Consider the following 22,277-nt stretch of genomic DNA (forward strand, 5'->3'; position numbering starts at 1 on the left):
TAATAAAATGCATAGAAGAAAACAAGGAACTAAACTCAAGGACCTTGGACTTAAAGAGGATTTTATGAATTTGACCTCAAAGGCAAGGGAAGTAAAAGCAAAAATAAATGAATGGGACTACATCAAACTAAAAAGCTTCTGCTCAGCAAAAGAAACGGTCAACGAGGTAAAGAGACAACCATCTGAATGGGAAAATATATTTGCAAGCAATGCCTCCAGTAAGGGCCCAATATCCAAAATATACAAAGAACTCATACAACTCAATAACAACAAAAAAACGCTGCAATCAAAAAATGGGCAGAAGACCTGAACAGATGCTTCTCCCTAGAGCACATACAAATGACCAACAAATATTTGAAAAAATGCTCAACATCGCTAGCTATTAGGGAAGTGCAAATCAAAACCACATTGAGATACCTTCTCAAACTTGTTAGAATAGCTATACTCAACAGGACAAGTAATAACAAATGTTGGAGAGGATGCGAAGAAAAAGGAACCGTCATACACTGCTGGTGGGACATAAAATTGGTACAGCCACTATGGAAAACAGTATGGAGATTCCTCAAAAAACTAAGAGTTGATCTACCATATAATCCAGCAATCCCCCTACTGAGTATTTACCCCAAAGACTTGAAAACTTATATCCGAAAAGATATTTGCATACTGATGTTCATAGCAACATTATACACAGTGGCCAGGACATGGAAGCAACTGAAGTGTCCTATGATAGATGATTGGCTAAAGAAGCTGTGGTACATATATACAACAGAACATTACTCAGCCATAAAAAGAGATGCAGTATTGCCATTTGCAACAACACGAATAGACCTAGAGGTAATCATGCTAAGCAAAATAAGTCAGACAGAAAAAGTTGAAAATCACAATATCGCATAAATGGGATATAAACCTAAAATCAACAAATGAACAGGACAAACAAACAGAGACTCATGGACACGGACAAGAGTAGTGGTTACCGGAGACTCATGGACACGAACAAAAGAGTAGTGGTTACCGGACGGAGGAGGTAGATGGAGTATAGGGGGTCAAATATGTGGTGACAGAACAAAATCTAGCTATGGGAGATGAACACACAGTGTAAGTACATATGCCTTACTGTTAAAGTGTACAGCTGAAAGTTATTGGATTTCATTAACCAATGTCACCACAAATAAATTTTAAAAAATTTTAAACCCTGTATTACTCAAAATATTTGCAACTATATTGCCTTGGTTCTGAGTCTGCATACTTAGTGTTCAGTAGTTCAACACCAATGCACTTTATAGGAAAGTGTAAGCACTTAACATTTTAAAATCATGGATGCATAAATTCTAAATTTCAAAGTATAGAAGGTCTCGTATTTCAATAGTGCATGTCAAAAGGCAAAAAATAGTAATAAAGCATACTAGCAAATTTCACTTTTAATTTCTACTTATATATATTGTTTGCTCATATTTTATTAAGTTCATTTACATTCCCTGACTGGGTCTGAAGTCCTGGAGAGGAAGATAAGCTAAAATGCAAACCGGTTTCCTCTCTTTTCCCCACTCTCCCACTTAGATATGATATACAATGTCTGTAAACTTAAAAAGGAAAGATATTGCCTTTTAGCCAGAACCACCATCTTTCAGTAATTCTCCAAAATGACCAACAGAAAGGAAGAGGCACCTGCTCCAAGTTCTCTAGGTCTTTTAGATAACATGGAGTTGTTCCTATGGCCACATGCATATTACAGACATCAAGGGAATTTCAAAAAGGAATGCCCCACAAGTGTTTCCATGGCAAAACTGGAAGTCTACAGTGTTACCCAGCACGTCTGGCATTGTTGTAAACAAAGGGCAAGATTCTTGCCAAGAAAATTAGTGTACATATTGAGCATATTAAGTACTCTAAGAGCCAGGATAGCTTCTTGAAACGTGTGAAGGAAAATGATCAAATAAAAGGAAGCCAAAAAGTACCTGGGTTCAACTGAAGTGCCAGCCTGCTCCACCCGGAGAAGCACACTTTGTGAGAACCAATGGAAAAGGGCCTGAGCTGCAGGAACCCATTCCCTATGAATTTATGGCATGATAAAGTGTTTTAAAAAAATTAAATTATAAAAAAGCTCTGTGCTGTTGAAAAGAGCAAGATATCTCTGCTTTATGTAAGCTCCTTGTACTTGACATTGTAAAAAGCGGTCACTTCCATTTTCAATATGCAGTGGGTTTATAGGAAGAACTGAACAAAAAAGCCAGGACAGAAAAAAGGAATTTATACCTTTCCTGAGTCATCCTCTTAATTTTCTTTCTGAGGTATACTGTCACTGCCAAACAGATCAAACATAGCTCATGAAACAAGACAATGCATTCTAAAACCAGTAAAATTCTGTTTACATATTGTAGTTACATCAGGTGAAGAGCTATTCTACTACTCTAAAAACGTAAAATCCTTCATGTCACTTTTCACCAACATAAAAGAATTCCGAAGACAATGGGACTTTTGTCCTCTCCTCCTAAGATAGAAATACTCATATCTAGAAGGAAGGGAGGTGACTTACTGTGCCATCCAGGCACCCATACCTAACTAGTTTAGCCATCTTGTTTAAGGTAATCCTCAATATTCTCTGTTGCCATGTCAACTTTTGATAGTTAAGAGAAAAAAACAAAGATTTTCTGATTGGAATCACTTTCAAGACCTTATGGCTTCTGTTAAAGAGAGAAACAAGAACTTTTTAAGACGACGAGATGAAAAGATGTCAAATGTAAGAAAATAATTACAAAACAAAGGTAAAAAGACTATGGTTATCAATTTTAGTATTTATTGAAAGGTGGAAGACAAGGAAAATTCCTCTCAAATTTCAAAAACAAATCTTGCACCTTTGCTAAATGTAAAATGAATTTTTAGATTTGCTTTACATGACAATGAACTTGTCCAAAAAAATAACTGAATGCAAATTTATGAAAATAGTGCTAATCTATTATTTACAAAAATGATCTTATCTGCCATATGTGTTTGAGAAAAAAATAATTTTACACTCTGGAACACTAATGAAATACCTTGAAGACTTAACCCAAAAATAAAATCTTTCCTACCCTCCAAGACCCCTTTCCCCACCAGTTACAGAATGGATTAAAAATGAATATATGTGGAAACAAACATAAATATTTCCAATACTCTTATACACACATGTGCATGTGTGCTAACACACACACAGTGTTGTGCTAGATCAACCTAATCTTTATTTAAGGTCAACAGCCTTAAGTGACAAGGAAGATAATGAATATGGCTTTTGAAAAGTTTTCATCTAATTATCACAAATGCTTAATTTTGCTAGCTAACCAGCTAACCTGAGTATGGAATATTTATTACTTAGATAGCTCCAAGGATATGAACAAAATTAAAAAAAAAAGAAAGAAAAAAAAGCACTGTAGCAGACACCACTGAGGTACCTTAGTTTTTTGTAAAGGTCTGTGTATCAATTTAATAATTTACATAACTACTATTCTATATAGTATAAGATCATATAGAAACTATATCTCAAGTGTTTTATTGTTCTGGTCCAAGTAACGAAATAACAGCAAAAAACTTGTGTTCAGATAAAGAACTGGAATGTACTAACCAGGAAACCATTAATATAATGCAGTATCGAAATAGAAATTTGTGTGTACCAAAGGTAGTTAACAAGTTCTCAGATTACATCTGAAGAGGATTTTTAAATTACAACCCGTAAGACAAAGAACATAAGCATTATTCAAGGTGACAAGGCTGTATCTGGAAATCTAAATCTACTGATTTATATTTCACCTCCAGAAGGATGTATGCATTGTACAAAACAAATTTTCAAGAGGGAAAAGTATGACTATAGGTTATACAGGAAACTATACCTAAAAGCAACCACTATTGTTTTAGATATATCTTTAAAAGTTTAAGGCTTACATATTTTGGAGGGATACCCTAAAAATATTTTATTATAGTATCATCTATCTATGTGTATGCTACTGGAAATCAGAACTAAAACAAATCTTGTTAAATATATCACCCTTCAATTAAAAAAGAAAAACATCCTCTTCTATTTCTCAATACTGGATATGAATTGTGTCTCTCAAAATGGTAGATGCAAATACATAAATTTAGTTAAAAAGAGAAGATTAAAGTGGTGAGTAGGATAAGATGGTAACATATAAAACAAAGACGCTATTTACATTATTATGATTTATACCTTCCTTATCCCATGAAAATTCCTATGCTGCAAATATACTGATTTCCTACAAACCATCGAGATTTCCTAAAATATTTGTCTACTCTTTTAAACTGGGGCTAGAAATGTTATCACTGCTACAATTTTTTTCTGGTGAAATGCCTCTTTCTAAGTGGCTTCTCCCTAACCAGAAAAATAAGTTTTATGGGTACCACAAATGAGGCTGAAGCAGAAACTACTGAAATAGGAATAGCAACTCTAGCCCAAACGGCAGCACAGTCATCAGTTGAAAGTCATCAAAGTATAAGCCCAGAAAAATATCAAAGACAAATAAAACAGATTTGCAATGAGCAGAGTTCCTTATATCAAAAGCATACATTAAAGACATTTGTTTGACTTTTAATTAGTAGAAGCACTCTGAAATAGTGAAATCCATCATTGAACAGATTTGTTTTAATCATCTTTACTAGGCACTGGCAATCCTGTTTCCAACTCCAATTTTACTTTCTAGAGCTTCTTTTGAACAAGTACAGTTGACCCTTGAACAAGGGTTTGAACTGCACGCACAGGTCCACTCAGGGATTTTTTCAATTGACCTGTGCAGTTCAAACTCACGTTGTTCATGGGTCGACTATACTCTAAGTTATTTACCTTGCTAGGGTAGGGAGAGGGGTCCTTAGAAAAAAGAGGTAACACATCTTATTCTGTTAGAAATATCTCTTTATACGGCAGCTGAGTCATTGCCCTTATTTTAAGATTTTATATTTGCCATATTTTCCTCCTGTTCTGCAAGAAAAATGTAAAAACATTTTAACTGCTCACAATTAAACTTTCTGTAACTAAAGTCAGCTACTATTAAGTATAGCATAGGTGCCTATTAGTAAGAAAATCTCAACCTATCATTCTGTACACTATAAAGAAAATTTATGTTAGGGCCTGGTAATCTGGCCACAAAACTTCATAATTAGAAGGGTTAGATATCACTAACAGATCTTGTTCCTCCCAACTTTACAAAATTACTTCTATTACCTAAACAGCTTTCTTAATGTTGAATATAAATATTTTAAAATGTATTCCAGGGAACAGGGCTAGGAAACTTCACATATTCATCTTATTCAGCAATTTAAGAAGTTATATAAAATATGATATACATATATATTCCCATACATACACACACATATAAATATATGCTTTCATAACTGAATCTTGGTTTTAAAAATGCTTGCACAATGTGGGGAATTTAAATATTCACTAGATTTGAATATATACATTTGCACTCCTTTACCACTCTAAATGGATATACCAGCAGACACATAATAGATCAAATAAATGATTTAACTGAATTGTCAGTTTGTCTTTTACAGACCCAACAAAAAACATATTTATTATGAACCTTTATTAAGTGGCTCACATTTCAGTATAAATCACACTAAAAAAAATTTAAAGCTATTTACACTACAGTGCTGACACATTTATAATGAAAAAAAAAAATTGGTATAAATAAGCTCTATGGAAAAGCCTTAAATTGTCAAAAAAGAATTCTGGCTCATATTACAAAATATATATGTCTGTGTGTGTGTGTGTGTGTGTGTGTACATATATATATATATATATATATGTACACACACATACATATATACATACATGTTAATGTCAGCTCTATTCTAAAACCTACAACTCCAACTCTAGTGACTTTTGAAAGACTCCAATTGTTTAAACCTGCAATGTTTACAGTGCATCTGGCCTTAAGTGCTTTGATACTTCACAGTTATGGACAGGCACTGAGGAATGTTACAAAGCTACACAAACTATATTTTGTAACAGACTTAGGAGCAAGTCCTTGGCTTGCTTTCAGAATTCATAAATCTTTATTACATTGTTTTGTGTGTGTGTGTATTTTTTAAGGATTTTAGATGGTATGTACAAATTTAGCACAAAATGTCATCATCTTTTCTATCTTGATTTGAATGTGCTGAACTATGTTGCCTGGTATCAACTAGACTTCTGAGACTTCCAGGACACAATTCTTCCTTTAAATCTTTGTTGCTATTTTCAAATTTGGAGTCCACATCGATCTCAAATTCTGTAAATTGAACATGATCCAATTTTGCTTTAACATTCTTGCCATCCATATTATTCGGTGCTCTAGTCTTTTCAGGAACATAAACATTCACAGGTTCTTCATTGATTATTACAGATGCAATAGGTTCATGTTTAATCTGCTGTACTTCATATTTAGATTGAAATTTGTCTGAAAAAACAGACTCCAAGGAGGTTTTGCTTACAGCACAAATCATGTCAGTATGAGGTCCAAGAACTGATGATATGGAATCTCGTGATGTGCCTGTTTCATGAGTAGCTGTATTCTGAGCAGTGTCCTCCTCTGAGTGATATAACTTGAGCCGAACATGCCATGCTAAACTGCATACAGCTGAAACTGTCTTGAACTGATGAACAACATTCCGTGGAATAAAATAAATGTCATTATCATACAGCTGAATCCTGGCATAGCGAATGCCTTCTCTCCTCAGTTGATTAAGTTTTGCATCATCAACCCACTGGACACACTAAAAAAGGAAACAAGGAATACCAATAAGTCTTTTCCAAAATAAAAATTAAACTGAAGACAATTAATGGTTTAAAATATACCTGGTATTAACCAATGTTACCCTAATAAACTTAATTTAAAAATAAATAAAGATGTAATCAGAAAAAAATAAATTAAATTAAATTAAATATACCTGGGATAGTGGAGGTTCATGTAAATCTAACTGCATTCGTTGAACTACTTCTAAAAAATCTTCAGCATGAAAACAAATCACATCTTTGGTTATTCGGGGTTGATTAGGCCTAAAAAATAATATGAGATAAGGAAAAATCTGCCATTAATATCTCATTGTGTTGTTCTATTAAAGTCAAAGCAAAAATACTTTACAGTCAAAACCAAAGTACTGTCTTAGAAATAAAGTTAAATTGTAATTAGAAGACCACTTTAAATATTTAAACAAAGGGGTAATGCCATGAGTTTTGACCTAAACAGATAAAAACAACTCACCTCATTTTATTATAGCTATGTGGTAAACATATTTTGAAAAGTTAAAATGATTTGAATTGGTAAATTACGCAAATCAAAAAGAAATGAAGTGTTCTGTCTTAAAGTTAAGGTCACTACTTCAACAAATTAAGTGCTAAAGCTGAAAATACTACATAAAAATTAGAGTTAAATATGGGGGAAGGGAATACTTTCTTTCAATAAAGATATATGTAACAGCAATGGTACCTAACTCCCTTAAATAATTCTTAATAAACTAAGAGACATTCATTTAAAAAGTACTGATAAAATAAACTATTACCACTCTATTTGCTGGAGTTAATAAAAAAGTACTAAAATAAAAACTGTTACCACTCTATTTGCTTATCTTTAAATACAATTCTAAAAACTCTCTGATTCTTCAGTTAATTAGGAACATATATTTTTACAGATGCTCTAAAATGTATTTTGGAATGAAATTACAAACAACTAAATACAAAAAAGAAAAAGAAAAAAAAAAACATACCAAGGCAAATTGTAACCAATTTTTTAAAAACCAGTGATAGAGAAAAACCTAAAACTCATGCATTATATTACTATACGGAGAAAGAAGAATAAGAATGATTATCTCATCAGAGATAATGCAAGCCAGGAGAGAACAGACCATCTTTTAAAAAAAATGGAAGAAAAAGTCAATCTAGAATTCTATATCCACCAAAAATACCTTACAAAAATATGAAATAAACATGTTCAGACAAACAAAAGCTGAGAAAATCAGCTTTTTGGATTGCCAAAAGACAGGCACAACAAAAAAGGCTAAAGGAACATCTTCAGACTGAAAGAAAATGATACTTAGATGAAAATGTAGATATATTCAAAGAATTGTAGAACACAATAGGAAATATGAAAGGTACTTTATTATCATTTTTAAAATCTCTTTAGAAATAATTCCTTATAGCAAAAGTAGCATACTGGGGGCATTTATAGCATATATAAAGTAAAATGTATGACAATAATTAGCACCAAGGACAGAATTGGGGGGGGGGGCGCATGGGCGGGCTTGAAAGGTTTTTACACATCACACAAAGAAGTATAATATTATTTGAAGGGAGACCGTGATAACTTCAGACCAACTATTAATAAGCAAATAGTAGAGGTATAATGGAATGCTAAAAAAGACAAGGGGAAAAGGAACAAAAAAAAAACCAAGAGGCAAACGGGAAAAAGATGGTAAATTTAAATCCAAATTTACTGACAGTTACATTATATGTAAATGGTCTAAATACTCTAGTTAAAAGACAGATTATCACTGGAATTGGAAGATATATGGTGTCCACATGAAACAATAATATAGATACAAAGTGAAAAGCCAGAGAATGGAAAAATATATAACATGCAAACACTAATCATAAGAAAGTAGACCAGCTATATTAACATCAGACAAAGTAGATTTCAGGACAAGGAACACCAAGGATAAAAAGAGTATTTTATAATGATAAAGAGGTCAATTTATCAAGAAGAAATAATAATTCTAAAATGTGTAGTCATAAAATGTGTAGTCACCTATTAACAGAAATTCAAAATATATGAACAACATTAAAACATTATGCTAAATGAAAGGAGCTAATCACAAAAAAAATCATATCATTCCATTTATATAAGATATCTAAAATAGACAAATATAGAGATACAGGAAGTAGATTAATGGTTACCAAGAGCTGGAAGATATAGAATTGGGGAGTAATAGCTAAAAAGTCCAATCCATAAACGAAGTGTATCTCTCTTCAAGGTGATGAAAATATTCTATAATTGTGCTGATAGTTGCACAACTCTGTAAATATACTAGAAACCACCGAATTATACACCCTTTAAATGGGTGAATTGTATGTCATGTGAATTATATCTCAATAAAGCTGTTACCAAGGAAAAATCCATGAAGAAAAAAAACGACTAGCAAAACTGAAAGGAGAAACAAATCCAATGTTACAGTTAGAGGTTAGTAAACAGACACAAATCAGTAAGACTATAGAAGCCTTGTACCATACTATCAATAAAGGTGACTTAACTGGCATTAAGAAAGCACTATATCCCCCAACAAAAGAATTCTTTTAAGTACACAAAGAACATTCATCAAGATAGTCCACAAAACAAACCCCAGGAAATTAAGAAAGAGAAATAACAGAGTATATTCTTTGACTACAAGGAAATTAAATTAGAAATCAAATCAAAAGAAAATCTGGAAAAAAATTCTCAAATAATGAAAAGTAAGCAACGGTCTTCTCAATATTCTGTGACTAGAGAAAAAAAAGACACCAAACAAAAAATTAGAAAAGTTCTGAACTGTGTAATAATGAAAACACAGTATCAACATTTGTGGAATATACCTAACAGAGTGCTTAAAAATTTAGTTTTAAATATAATATCAGAAAAGACAAAAGGTCTCAAATCAATAATCTAAGCTTCTAATATAAGCTAGAAAAAGTAAATTCTTTCCTTAAAAGAACAAATAAAGAGCAGAAATAATAAAATAGAAAACAAAAAAATAGGGAAAAAAATCAATGAAATGGCTGATTCATTTAAAAAAAACAATAAAATTAATAAATTCTGGCAAGACATTAAACACAAAAATCATTAACAATATTAGCAAACTGAATCCAGTACTATTTAGTGTTATCATAAATATTATCACCTGTATTATATCATATACCATATATAATCATGTATAAAACCATGTATATTTCAGATATACACACATTTTTCTTAGTTATTCCATATTGTCATATATGTATATAATCATATATACAGATGTGATATATATGAAAATACAGAATAATCAAGAGAAGTTTTTAAGCCCAGGAACAGAAATGGAGTTATGGAATTACAGGACCTTAGGGTAAGTTATGTTTAATTTTATAAGAAACTGCCAAACTTTTCTACAATTTCCAGAGCACTGTATAAAAGTTCTGGTTAATCCCTATCTTCACTAGCTATTGGTATGGTCTTTTAAAAAATTATTAGCAATTTTAGTGGGTAGGTAGTGCTATTTCATAGTGGTTTTAATTTGCCATTTCCCTTATGATACAATTATTCTGAACAAATTTTAATGTGCTTATTGGCCATTTGTGTATCCTTTGTAAAATGCCTGTTTAAATATTTTGCCCAATTTTAACTGGATTGTTTGTTTTCTTAGTCTTGTAAGAGTTCTTTATATACTTGGATACAAGTCATACACAGAGAACAGCCAGGTAGAACAGTATAAAGAAAAAACACAAGATCTGAAATTAAACTCAGCTCTACCAATTATTAACTATATAATTATGATAATGTTCTCTAACAACCCTGAGCCTCAGTTTCCTTGTGTGATGTATATGAACCTAAAAGTAGATGAGAAAATTAAACGAACATCTGTAAATGGGCATACAGTAAGCACCAAGTGAATCTTAGTTTTTCTTTTACCTTAGATAAGACAATTATTGTCACCTCTAGTCACTTAGAAAATGAATTATTTCAGTCAAACCCAAAAGACGAAAACTAGATTTTAGCAACTGAAAATCTTTAGTGCAGTGATATCATTACAATATCCAAATACAGGGAAAAATGAAACTTTTTTACCCACAGTAAGAATTACTGAGCAACTTTCCAAGAAAAATTTCAGAGAAAACCTTTCATTAAAATAGTAAGTTAATATATACCACTCTCCACAGTGCACAGCCTTCAACACTCCAACAGCAGCTGTCGTCTGTCGTTCAAAACCTTGTCCTATGTGATCGGCATGAGCTCTGGTCCTGTCTTCAAAGAGCATCTCGCGTGGCTCACTAGTCCGAGGTAGGTACTGCAGGTTTTTTATTTCATTGGTAGTTCTGTTTTAAAAAATTACATTTATATTTTATATATATTTTAGAGGGGAGGGAGGGAGAGCAAGGAGAGGGCAGGGGTAAGAGAGAGGCTTATCTAGTAAGGTTTAATTGCCCTCAAATATTTGTATTAAGGCTTAACTGCCATCAAGTATTTAGTAATCACATAATTCAGATTGAAGGAAATTTTAAATCACCTGCTTTCAAATCAATTTTATTTTTAAAATGAATAAGTACAAACAAGAATACATATATAATCCACTCCTTTTCTTAACACATCCTTCATAAAAGTGGCAGGCTTAAAGCAATATTTACTTGGATAAGAAACTAAATTATGGGTGGTTGTGGTTTACCCAGGGTTCCCTGTACCCAAAATCTTTACCTGATACCCCCAATCAGGTCACCTAGCTAACACAAGGTATATATCTGGAACGAACAGGTAACTCTAAAAAAATGCATTAATTTAATATTTATAGACCACCTACTATATACCTAGTGAAAAAACAGTAGTAAGACAGACAAGTTCCCTACTCTTGTGGGAGTTTATACTCTAGTGAGAGGAAGATAAAATAAATAGCAAGAAAACACCAGGCATAAGTGCTTCTACAAAACATGCATGGTTTATTGGAGGTACAAAGTTAAACCTTAGCTCCCTCTTAGAGGACAGTCATCTCCCACTGGCCCTCTCCTCCATAGCTCACCGTCTAGAATCCATATGCATACAGAAGCTGCTGAATACTTAGCCTCACTCATGGCAAAAACCCTCTCCAATTTTGCTGTAGAAGGGGAAAAGGGTGAGAAGAATTTCTTTGATTGGGAGGCATAATCTTATTCATCTTCCAGTATGGTTTTTGTTATTTCCAAAGCCAAGTCCAGACTGCCCCATAATTTTCTCTTCTCATCCTAGTCTATCCCCTAACCACTCTTCTTAATAAATTCTCTAATTTCTCACCTTCAGTCTCTACTATTTATTGTTCCTTGTGCACTCCAGCATTACAGTCTCATTACACACTTACAAAAACACACAATGTTATAATATACTTTTTTGCTCTTTGTGATTAAGTTTTTACAGGTGTCAGAAAGCTAGATGATGATGTTGCTTTCTGTGGAAAGCTAAGAGGCTTTCAAGCTTCTTATATAAAGCACTTGGCATAGTGCCTGAGGTAGTGTTGTTATTAGTTTGGTCAGACTATAAAGTGATGTGAAAGTATCCCATGGATTGTAATTCCTGAGGTGTAGGCAAATCGTTACAGGGCTGCTGAACTCCCTTAAATTTCATATAAAAGTTTGTATATATCTGCTTTGTTCTGGGGGAGAGGCTTTCAGATTCTCAAAATGATTTATAAATCCTAGTTAAGAACCACTGAAAAATATACCAATTTTACCATTTATTACCAACCTATAAATTCACTTAAAAATTTTTTATTCAACCAATTAAAATTTATTAAGCACTAGGCACTCCGTTTAGGCGCTGGAGACACACTAGTAATAAGTACAACATAGTCCCCGCCCTCATGCAACCTACAGTTTACTCAAGGACCATTTTTTCCTGTTTGTTTGTTTTCTTTTTTAATAATCAGTGGGCCCAGTAAAACTATCTTTAAGTATCTAAGAAAAGGTATCCACTCCCCCAGGATTATCCACTCCATCCTCACTAATGTTAACCTAGTGTACATCATTTCACTTTTCTCTGTGCTCACATACACATTATGCACATGTTTTTCATTTATTCTCATAAAAAAAGAATCATAGTGGACATATTACTTTACATTTTGCTCTTTCAAGTGTCATGGATATCCTTCCAGATCCACAAACATATATGATTCATTTATTTTAACTATTTCACTGTATTCTTAAATAGAAATGTATTAAAATGTAGTCAACCATCCCCCTGTTAATGGGCATTCAGACCATTTTAAACTTTTTTCTCACTACAAATAATGCTGCAATTAACATTCTTATCTATTTAGTGCCTTTAGCACTTTTATTTTGGGGACAGATTCCAAAAGTAGGGTTTAAATCAAAGAATATATATGTTAAAACTTTACAAGCTATTGCTGGATTACTTTCACAAAATAATTACAGCAGCTTACCTTTCTACCAACAATATATAAATGACCTGTTTTCTTACATACCTAACAGCCTGTAATATTACTGCTCAATTAAGAATTTCTGTCAGTGTAATAAGTAAAAATAAAACCACCTATTTTAATATATATCTGACTACCTGAGGCCTGTTTTTATACTGGGTTGTTTTACCTTTTTTTGTCAATTTGGGAGTGCTCTTTGTCTTTAGTCCGTCACATGCTACTAATGTTTTAGTTAAGACTTTCATAGTTTTGAACTTTGTTGTCTTTTCTCTCACATACTATTGACATTATGTATTTTTTATATTGCTGAGGAAGGTCTCTCCTAGACTTAAAAATTTTATTCTAATATTTTAATTTTTTTCTCTTATTAAATCTCCAACTTACTTCTTGTGTGAGATAGGGGCTATGGCTTTGTTTTCTTTCAGATGGACTGCCAATTATGCCAGCATTATTCATTAAATAAATCTTCCTTTTCCTCTCATATATTAAGTTCCCAATATACTTAGATCTATTCGTGTACTCCATCCTATTCTAATGATCTTTTTGAGCTTTATAATAATTTTTACTAATAAAACAAGGTCCCCCTCACTTATCTTCTTTTTCACAATTTTCTTGGCTAGTTGCCAGCTTTATTTATTCTTCCGTATGAACTTTAAAATCATTTTATCCAGTGCTAGAAGTGTGAGTCTAATTGAAATGCTGAGTTTCAAAGGACTATCATTTTTATCTAATCTAGAACATTGTAGGGTTGGTTTTTCATTTATTTAGATCTTATTTTATATCCTCTATGTTTCAGTTTCCTTAATATGGGTTCTGAATATTTCTTATTAAATTATATCAGTTTATAACATCTCTGTTGTGAATGACATTTTTTCCATTCCTAATTACAGTTTGTTGTTATTTGCCTACACTTTTTGTGTCTTATTCATATTTGATGTTTTTTCAAAAATTTTATCAGCATGTGTAGCCATTTTTGAATTTGTATTCCAATTATGATCTAAACTTTCCCCCTCTTCCACTAATTTTCCACACACACATAACCCAACATACAAACACCCATCCTCCACAAGAAAAATGTGTATCCAACATACCTTTTTCTTTTGAAAGGTGACTTTGGCATATCAGCCACAGGGATCATTTGTTCTCCTGGGCGTACCCACATGATGGGTCCATCATCACTATCTTTTCGATTCTCTAATTTTAGACTAGATAGTGTCCCCCATGGCAGTGTACACTGGAGGCAAATAATTATATAGAAATCAATTATATTCAAAATGTATCTTTAAATATACATTAAAGAATACTGCCCCTTGACAATCTTTTATCTATATCTTTATACTTATACATTTGAAATATATACCTGTATTGAATATATGCCTATATATTCACACATTCTCCATCAAAAAACTCTATTTCAATTATTCTTGAATGATTACCTCCCCCAACCCTGCCACAGATATGATTCACTATATTCATTACTTGTTATTCCTCCTTCTACCAAATACAAGATATTAATAAGTTGGTAAAATAAGCAAGTGTTCTCCATGAGAATCTATAAAAATGATCAATTAAGTTTAAAGAAATGGCTACCTAGAAAAAAAAGATACCTCTTTGATTAGTTATAATGAAAATCTAATAAAAAAGGAAAACCAAACCAAAACCAAAATTTATTTGTTTAGTAGTTGCTTGAAGAGACTGCTGGTCTAAAAGCAGAGAATAATTCCTTGAAAAGAGAAATGACTAAGGGTCCATGGAATTAAGAGAATGGTATTTTTAAAAAGCATTCATCCCATATTCCCTTTTCAAAAAGAGGAAAATTATCAAATTTCTCCAGAAAAAATGCATTTAATTTAGCTCATTTGCTTTTATAATTAAAATCTGAAACATAAATATTTGAATTAAGGGTATTTTTTAAATACCATTCAAAATAAATGCAACCAAATTCCATGATGTCACTAGTTAGGAGAAACAGAAAAGGAAAAAAAAGTTTAAAAGAATAAAAAAAGATACGGCCATGCCACCCTGAATGTGCCCGATCTCGTCTGATCTCAGAGGCTAAGCAGGGTCAGGCCTGGTTAGTACTTGGATGGGAGACCACCTAGGAATACCAGCTGCTGTAGGCGAATGAATGAATGAATGAATGAATGAATGAATAAATAAAAGAATAAAAAAAGAAATGAAAGGGGAATGGAATGAGATAAAAAAGGAAGAAAAAGATACACAGAGATTAGAAAACCAAACAAGCAGAAGTAAAAAAATAAAACTCAACAGATTAAGTCGTAAATACTAGTGACAAACTGATCTTGCTGCATTCTGACCTTTGAATTACTAATTAATTAACCTAACTACATAGCTCAGAGATTTCTCTCTCAATGGGGCAGCCCGAGCAGCCCACAAGAAATAAATGTTTTCTGAAATTCAGAGACTATAGAAAAAAATTAAGAAACCTATCTAGAAATCATTTAAAGATTTAATGGGCCTTAAAACTACATAGTTTAAATGCTGTCTTTTATGTATGACGAAACTGACGCCCAGAAAGTTTAAATGGCTTGCCCAAGCCAGCCAAGAATGAAATACGAATGTGCAACTTCCCATGCCAGTTTTCCACAATGCCAAATTGCCATTCCCTTCTCCTAAGCACTTCAATTTAGTAGACTTCCTTCCTGTACTTCTTAAATCCTCTGGTACTCAGTTTATAAAAATCTAATAAACAGATGAAACCTAATTTCCTAAAGAGACAGCAACAGGCTTATTTTCTGGTGCACCATTTAGCTTTGCCATTGTAACTGGTACTGAAGTCATACGTACACACTACACTAGAATTTTAGTTTTTCATCTCTTCCTTTCCTTCTTTCCAATTCAAATGAAATAAAAAAATTTATAGTTCTGAAACAGCCACCTGTATCACCTGTAGTATGGAAGTAACACCCACAAGTTAGACTGCTTGATAATGTTTTCTCTTACTTTTAAAAATGGTGAATCTTCCAACATATCAAGGAACTCAGGGAAGTAATCTCCCACTTCTTCATCAACCGCTCCTACCAAGCTGATCTGTCGCATTGGGCCAGCTCTATAAGTACCGTGAGAATATGTTCTTTTTACCTGAAGGATATGGAATTGATTAAAAGTTATACATAAGATAACGCTTGCTATCATTGTATAACACTAAATTATATTATACAAGAATATCAGAACATAATGTGAAGCAAGCAAAACAAAAACCTTTACAAGCAGTAAAAAAAAAAGATATTAAAAAAAAATCTGTACTAGATCAAGCTATTTTACCTTTAGTTATTCCTACACATGGCTTATGAAAACAATTGAGATAACTGACTATAACTTCATATAATACACGAGTTCGTTATGTGATCACTGAAATTATATTCAGAATATGTATACCTACATTTCCCTAAATAGTTCATATCTCTTTATCAGAATTTTCAAAAGTGCACACTGAAAACGTTCCATTAAACCATTGTTAGTGGTTTGTATGTCTAAAAGGTCATCAGGAATGACCTTCCCTTCTAGATCTTACCATTAATCAGGACCCAGTTTACATTTCTAACTCAGATGAAAAACCACTAGAGATTGAGAACCAGGTGTCCTAGATCCCAAATCTTCTTTTGCTATCTACCAGCAGTGTGACCACCAGAAATCACTCAAATTCCCTGAGTTTTAGTTTCCTTAACTGGAATGATTTACCTCAGATTGCTGAAGAAAACTTAATTGTGGCCACTAAATTTAGAGAGATCAAATTGTCTCAGTTTACCTGGCCCTGTATCAGTTTAAAAAAAAAAAACAAAAAAACAAAAAAACAAAACCCTACTATAATGTAATATAACTACAGAGAAGGAATAAATACAATCAATAATCAGAAGACCAAAACTAATTATTAACAAATTTAACATTCAACCCTCTTAGAGTAAAATCTGTTTAAATGTTAAGTAAAAATATGTATCATTTAATAACAAAAAATGAGTAAAGCTCCTTGGTGGTAATATTAAAGACATGTTTCATCTTATAACTTAAGTACTTCACTAACTTTGATTTAACCAGATGTTATCTTAGGTTAGAATGATCATTTTGTTGATTGAAGAGAATATTACTGACTTAGCCATGTCATCTCATCCAAATTACACCTTTACATTAATTTCCAAATTTACAAATGTTGTTCTTTGTTAAAAAATAAAATAAAATGAAACTCATGTCTAAATTAGTACAGACCCAAATACTAAAAACTTTAACATAATACATTAAGTAAATTAGAGACAAACTTGATTTTTCCCTTTCTCCTATGTCTATGTTGGGGCTACCTAAAAAGAGGCTATATCTTTTGATGATTTTTTTAAAGTATATTCGTATTAAAACTCATAAATACTTCAAAGGATATTTGGGAGAAACTGAACTTTAAAGAGTAAAGGAACATAGACTCTACCACTTGCATTATAATCTTAAATATTGTACTTGAATCTTTATAGTTAGTTCTTGTCACTTCATGGCAAAATACATACATATTATATGTAAAATTCACTTACACACATAATTTGCTATAATAAAAGTACAGGACTCTCTCCCTTTTCACCAATGTGTGCTAAAACTGTAAAGTACATCTTGTCTGTCCACTATGAAAACTGCAGGTAAATTCCACTAAAACATATGGTGTTTATAAAAACTACGCATACTTAACTATCATGTTTAAAACAAGATGACAACTTTCTTCTAAAACACTTATTCTCTAGATATCCAAGGTAATACTATGATAAACCGATAAGATGAATACAAATATATTTAAGTTTTATAAATTAAATTGAAGTCATTAAATCTTAGTTTATAAAACTAATTTGAATTTTTAAACACACTGTAATATAACTTTAAATTACATACCATTTAACACAATTTCCTAGTGTAATAACCCAGTACTTCAAACATATACTAAATCAGTTGGAACCATTAATATTTTAAACATGGCAAATCACAATTAACAATGTATTCAAATTCAAAAAGTACATAGCTGTTAATAAAATATTGAGATGGAACTGAAGAAGCTGTTAAAACAAATATAAATATACAATCCACACACTTTTCACTTCTTGATTTAGGTGACTACTTTATTACAATATTATATAGTAGTCGTCCCCACCCTTTCTGGCACCAGAGACCAGTGTTCTTACGACAATCTAATTCTTGATGATCTGAGGTGAAGCTCAGGCGGTGATGCTAGTGCTGGGGAGCAGGCTTGCTACTCACCTCCTGCTGTGCGGCCGTATTCCTAACAGGCCACAGACGTACGAATCCACAGCCCAGGGGTTAGGGACCCCTGCTACAGCAAAAACTCAAAGAAAGCAAATCTACAATATCTTCAGGAAAAAAAAGCCTCAATTCTCCCAAACTCTCCCACACTCTACAAAGACAGTGACTCATAAATGAGTACTCTTCTTACATATGTCTGTTTCCACATTAGGCATAATTCTAGTCTCTAAAATGATAAAGGATAAAAACCTACAAATTTAGAAAAGAGAGAGAGACGAGAGGCAAGCACAGTTTCAGCTCCCCTAAGACATCAGTGTTATAACATAATAATGACAAACCTAGACTGAAAATAAGAGTTAAACTAAGTTGCATATGCTCAGTAAAAAGGATATCTTCATTAAAATCTTGGTATTTAAAATTATATGCTTCCTTTGTCTAGAAAAGTCACTTATCTAAAAAACTTCACATTTTCATTACACAAGATTACTATATTTGCTTCTACGCAGTTCAGTAAACATTAATCAAACTTTCTAATGCAGTTAAAAATTAACCTGAAAATATCAAAACATGTCACTGCTTTAAAACATGACCTATATGCTTCCTATTAGAGAAATGTAGTTATAAGGAGTACACATATTGTTCCTCCCAATAGGTATAGCACTCTCAAAATGACAAGATGGGAATGATATTTATATATTTGCAAAAGCTTATATTTCAATAGTAAGTTTATGTATAGATTGTGCCTTTTAGAACAGATATAACATTTTTTATCTAAATCTCCTCCCTATAGGCCCTGTACCCTCAAAACACCTGCCACCATTGTGACTGCATTTTCACTTTTCCCCTTATATGTTCTCTATAAATGTTATAAAGGGAAAGGAAAAAGCAGAAAATAGGAGACTTCTTGCACCCACTGCCAGTAAGTGTCAATAACAAAATCTCAGAAGTTTTAGTTAACAGAAACAAATTATGTTTAAACTAAAATCCTATTCGTTACTCTTCGTGTAATCTTTAAAAAGAAAAAATCTTATGATTCTGGGATCAGCATGCTCAAAAACAAACAAAAGGTAGCCTTCCTGACAAGAAATACATTGCCAAATATAAATCTATAAACTTTAATACTGCTTTCTCTTGTTTTACTTATAAAAATTGCTCCAACAGAAGCAACAAATATAGTAATAATTCAAAAACCATAAAGGATGACTCACTTGAAACAATTTGCTGTTTCTCAAAATGTGTTCCCTGATATGTCATTCCCTGAAGAGGGGATGCTATAGTTCAGTAAGTTTGGAAAACTCTTTCTATTTAGGAAGTTAACCACACACACTGGCTATTTAAGTTACTGTGACACATCACAGTAAATAAACATAACTTATTTGGCCCAGCATTACACAAACTATTTTGACTTTAAAACCCGTTTTCCTTATAGTTGTTTCAGCTGGGGAGCAGGCTTGCTACTCACCTCCTGCTGTGCGGCCGTATTCCTAACAGGCCACAGACGTACGAATCCACAGCCCAGGGGTTAGGGACCCCTGCTACAGCAAAAACTCAAAGAAAGCAAATCTACAATATCTTCAGGAAAAAAAAGCCTCAATTCTCCCAAACTCTCCCACACTCTACAAAGACAGTGACTCATAAATGAGTACTCTTCTTACATATGTCTGTTTCCACATTAGGCATAATTCTAGTCTCTAAAATGATAAAGGATAAAAACCTACAAATTTAGAAAAGAGAGAGAGACGAGAGGCAAGCACAGTTTCAGCTCCCCTAAGACATCAGTGTTATAACATAATAATGACAAACCTAGACTGAAAATAAGAGTTAAACTAAGTTGCATATGCTCAGTAAAAAGGATATCTTCATTAAAATCTTGGTATTTAAAATTATATGCTTCCTTTGTCTAGAAAAGTCACTTATCTAAAAAACTTCACATTTTCATTACACAAGATTACTATATTTGCTTCTACGCAGTTCAGTAAACATTAATCAAACTATCAGTTTTCTAATGCAGTTAAAAATTAACCTGAAAATATCAAAACATGTCACTGCTTTAAAACATGACCTATATGCTTCCTATTAGAGAAATGTAGTTATAAGGAGTACACATATTGTTCCTCCCAATAGGTATAGCACTCTCAAAATGACAAGATGGGAATGATATTTATATATTTGCAAAAGCTTATATTTCAATAGTAAGTTTATGTATAGATTGTGCCTTTTAGAACAGATATAACATTTTTTATCTAAATCTCCTCCCTATAGGCCCTGTACCCTCAAAACACCTGCCACCATTGTGACTGCATTTTCACTTTTCCCCTTATATGTTCTCTATAAATGTTATAAAGGGAAAGGAAAAAGCAGAAAATAGGAGACTTCTTGCACCCACTGCCAGTAAGTGTCAATAACAAAATCTCAGAAGTTTTAGTTAACAGAAACAAATTATGTTTAAACTAAAATCCTATTCGTTACTCTTCGTGTAATCTTTAAAAAGAAAAAATCTTATGATTCTGGGATCAGCATGCTCAAAAACAAACAAAAGGTAGCCTTCCTGACAAGAAATACATTGCCAAATATAAATCTATAAACTTTAATACTGCTTTCTCTTGTTTTACTTATAAAAATTGCTCCAACAGAAGCAACAAATATAGTAATAATTCAAAAACCATAAAGAATGACTCACTTGAAACAATTTGCTGTTTCTCAAAATGTGTTCCCTGATATGTCATTCCCTGAAGAGGGGATGCTATAGTTCAGTAAGTTTGGAAAACTCTTTCTATTTAGGAAGTTAACCACACACACTGGCTATTTAAGTTACTGTGACACATCACAGTAAATAAACATAACTTATTTGGCCCAGCATTACACAAACTATTTTGACTTTAAAACCCGTTTTTCTTATAGTTGTTTCAGTATAACTATCGATATCCACGATATTAAAAGTTCCACAGAATACTTTAATAGTGATCCATAATAAATACAGAAGATATTATAGATGTTTCTAGCTAGTATCGGCATCAATCTAATGATAATACAAAAATAGGATAGTTATTAGAGCCAAAATTTTAAGGGGGTAAGGGAAGAAGAGGCTGTTCGATTCTGCTTGTTAGTTTTGGGGGTGAGGAGGGGTGGGGGGAAGATGAGAGAAGAGAGTCTTATTTTTAAAAACAAGGCCAGCTCATCATATCCTTACTGAGAAGAATCTAAACATCTAACAAAAATGAGAGTGCCACAAGGGGGAGCCATTCCCCATCACATCTGGCGTATCCTTTGGAATCGAAATAAAAGCAGCAATGGCATTTAATCAACATTTTATTTCAAAAATATCCACATAACCTCGACTAAAATAAGAATGAAAGTGTTATTCATTTTAAAATTAGTACAATAAAGGAAAACGGTTCCTTTCTCAATTAGATCATCTGGTACCTGCCACATTTTGTATAGATCAGTTCATAAGCATTCAAGGATGTAACAGGCACACAAATGGTCAAAATGAAAATTCACTGCAAAGGCAGGCAATGGTTCAAAGACAGCATATCAAATCATCTTTATTGGCCTAGCACAGTGAATGACCCCAGCATGAATTCAATAAATGTTACTCCTTTCTTCTCATTCTGCAGAGAGGCAAGGCTAACAAATGAGATCAGATTTAATAACTGTTTCACAATTAATATTAGCCATTTAATTATGAATCAACACCCTGACGTGTTATTTGATACAAACAACTTAGAACCAGTTTAAAATATAAAATAAGATTTAGAGTTTGGGGAGGAAGGAAGGATAATTAGAAGAGAACTGCTCCAATTTTCATATTCTCACAGCTCTTACTACAGGGATGTGCTGATTAAATACTGAGTGATAAGACAGAAATCCTACTTATT

General features: G+C 32.6%; 1 protein-coding gene and 1 pseudogene across 1 annotated transcript in view; one reads left to right on the forward strand and one right to left on the reverse strand.

Annotated features, from left to right (window-relative positions):
- Positions 1-2,772: 2,772 nt before the first annotated feature.
- The window catches only part of RSBN1L (round spermatid basic protein 1 like), a 68,765-nt gene continuing 49,260 nt past the window's right edge, over positions 2,773-22,277 (reverse strand). The window contains exons 5-9 of the mRNA XM_015599794.2: positions 16,114-16,251; positions 14,241-14,383; positions 10,898-11,065; positions 6,916-7,024; positions 2,773-6,741 (exon numbers count right to left, since the gene is read on the reverse strand). Of these exons, the coding sequence (XP_015455280.1) occupies positions 6,103-6,741; positions 6,916-7,024; positions 10,898-11,065; positions 14,241-14,383; positions 16,114-16,251 (1,197 nt within the window). The 3' untranslated portion in view covers positions 2,773-6,102. The remainder of the gene's footprint in view (positions 6,742-6,915; positions 7,025-10,897; positions 11,066-14,240; positions 14,384-16,113; positions 16,252-22,277) is intronic.
- Positions 15,154-15,272, forward strand: LOC112474017 (annotated as a pseudogene).

The sequence above is a fragment of the Pteropus alecto genome, unplaced genomic scaffold (genome assembly GCF_000325575.1).
Source record: "Pteropus alecto unplaced genomic scaffold, ASM32557v1 scaffold69, whole genome shotgun sequence".
In the NCBI taxonomy this organism is placed as follows: Eukaryota; Metazoa; Chordata; class Mammalia; order Chiroptera; family Pteropodidae; genus Pteropus; species Pteropus alecto.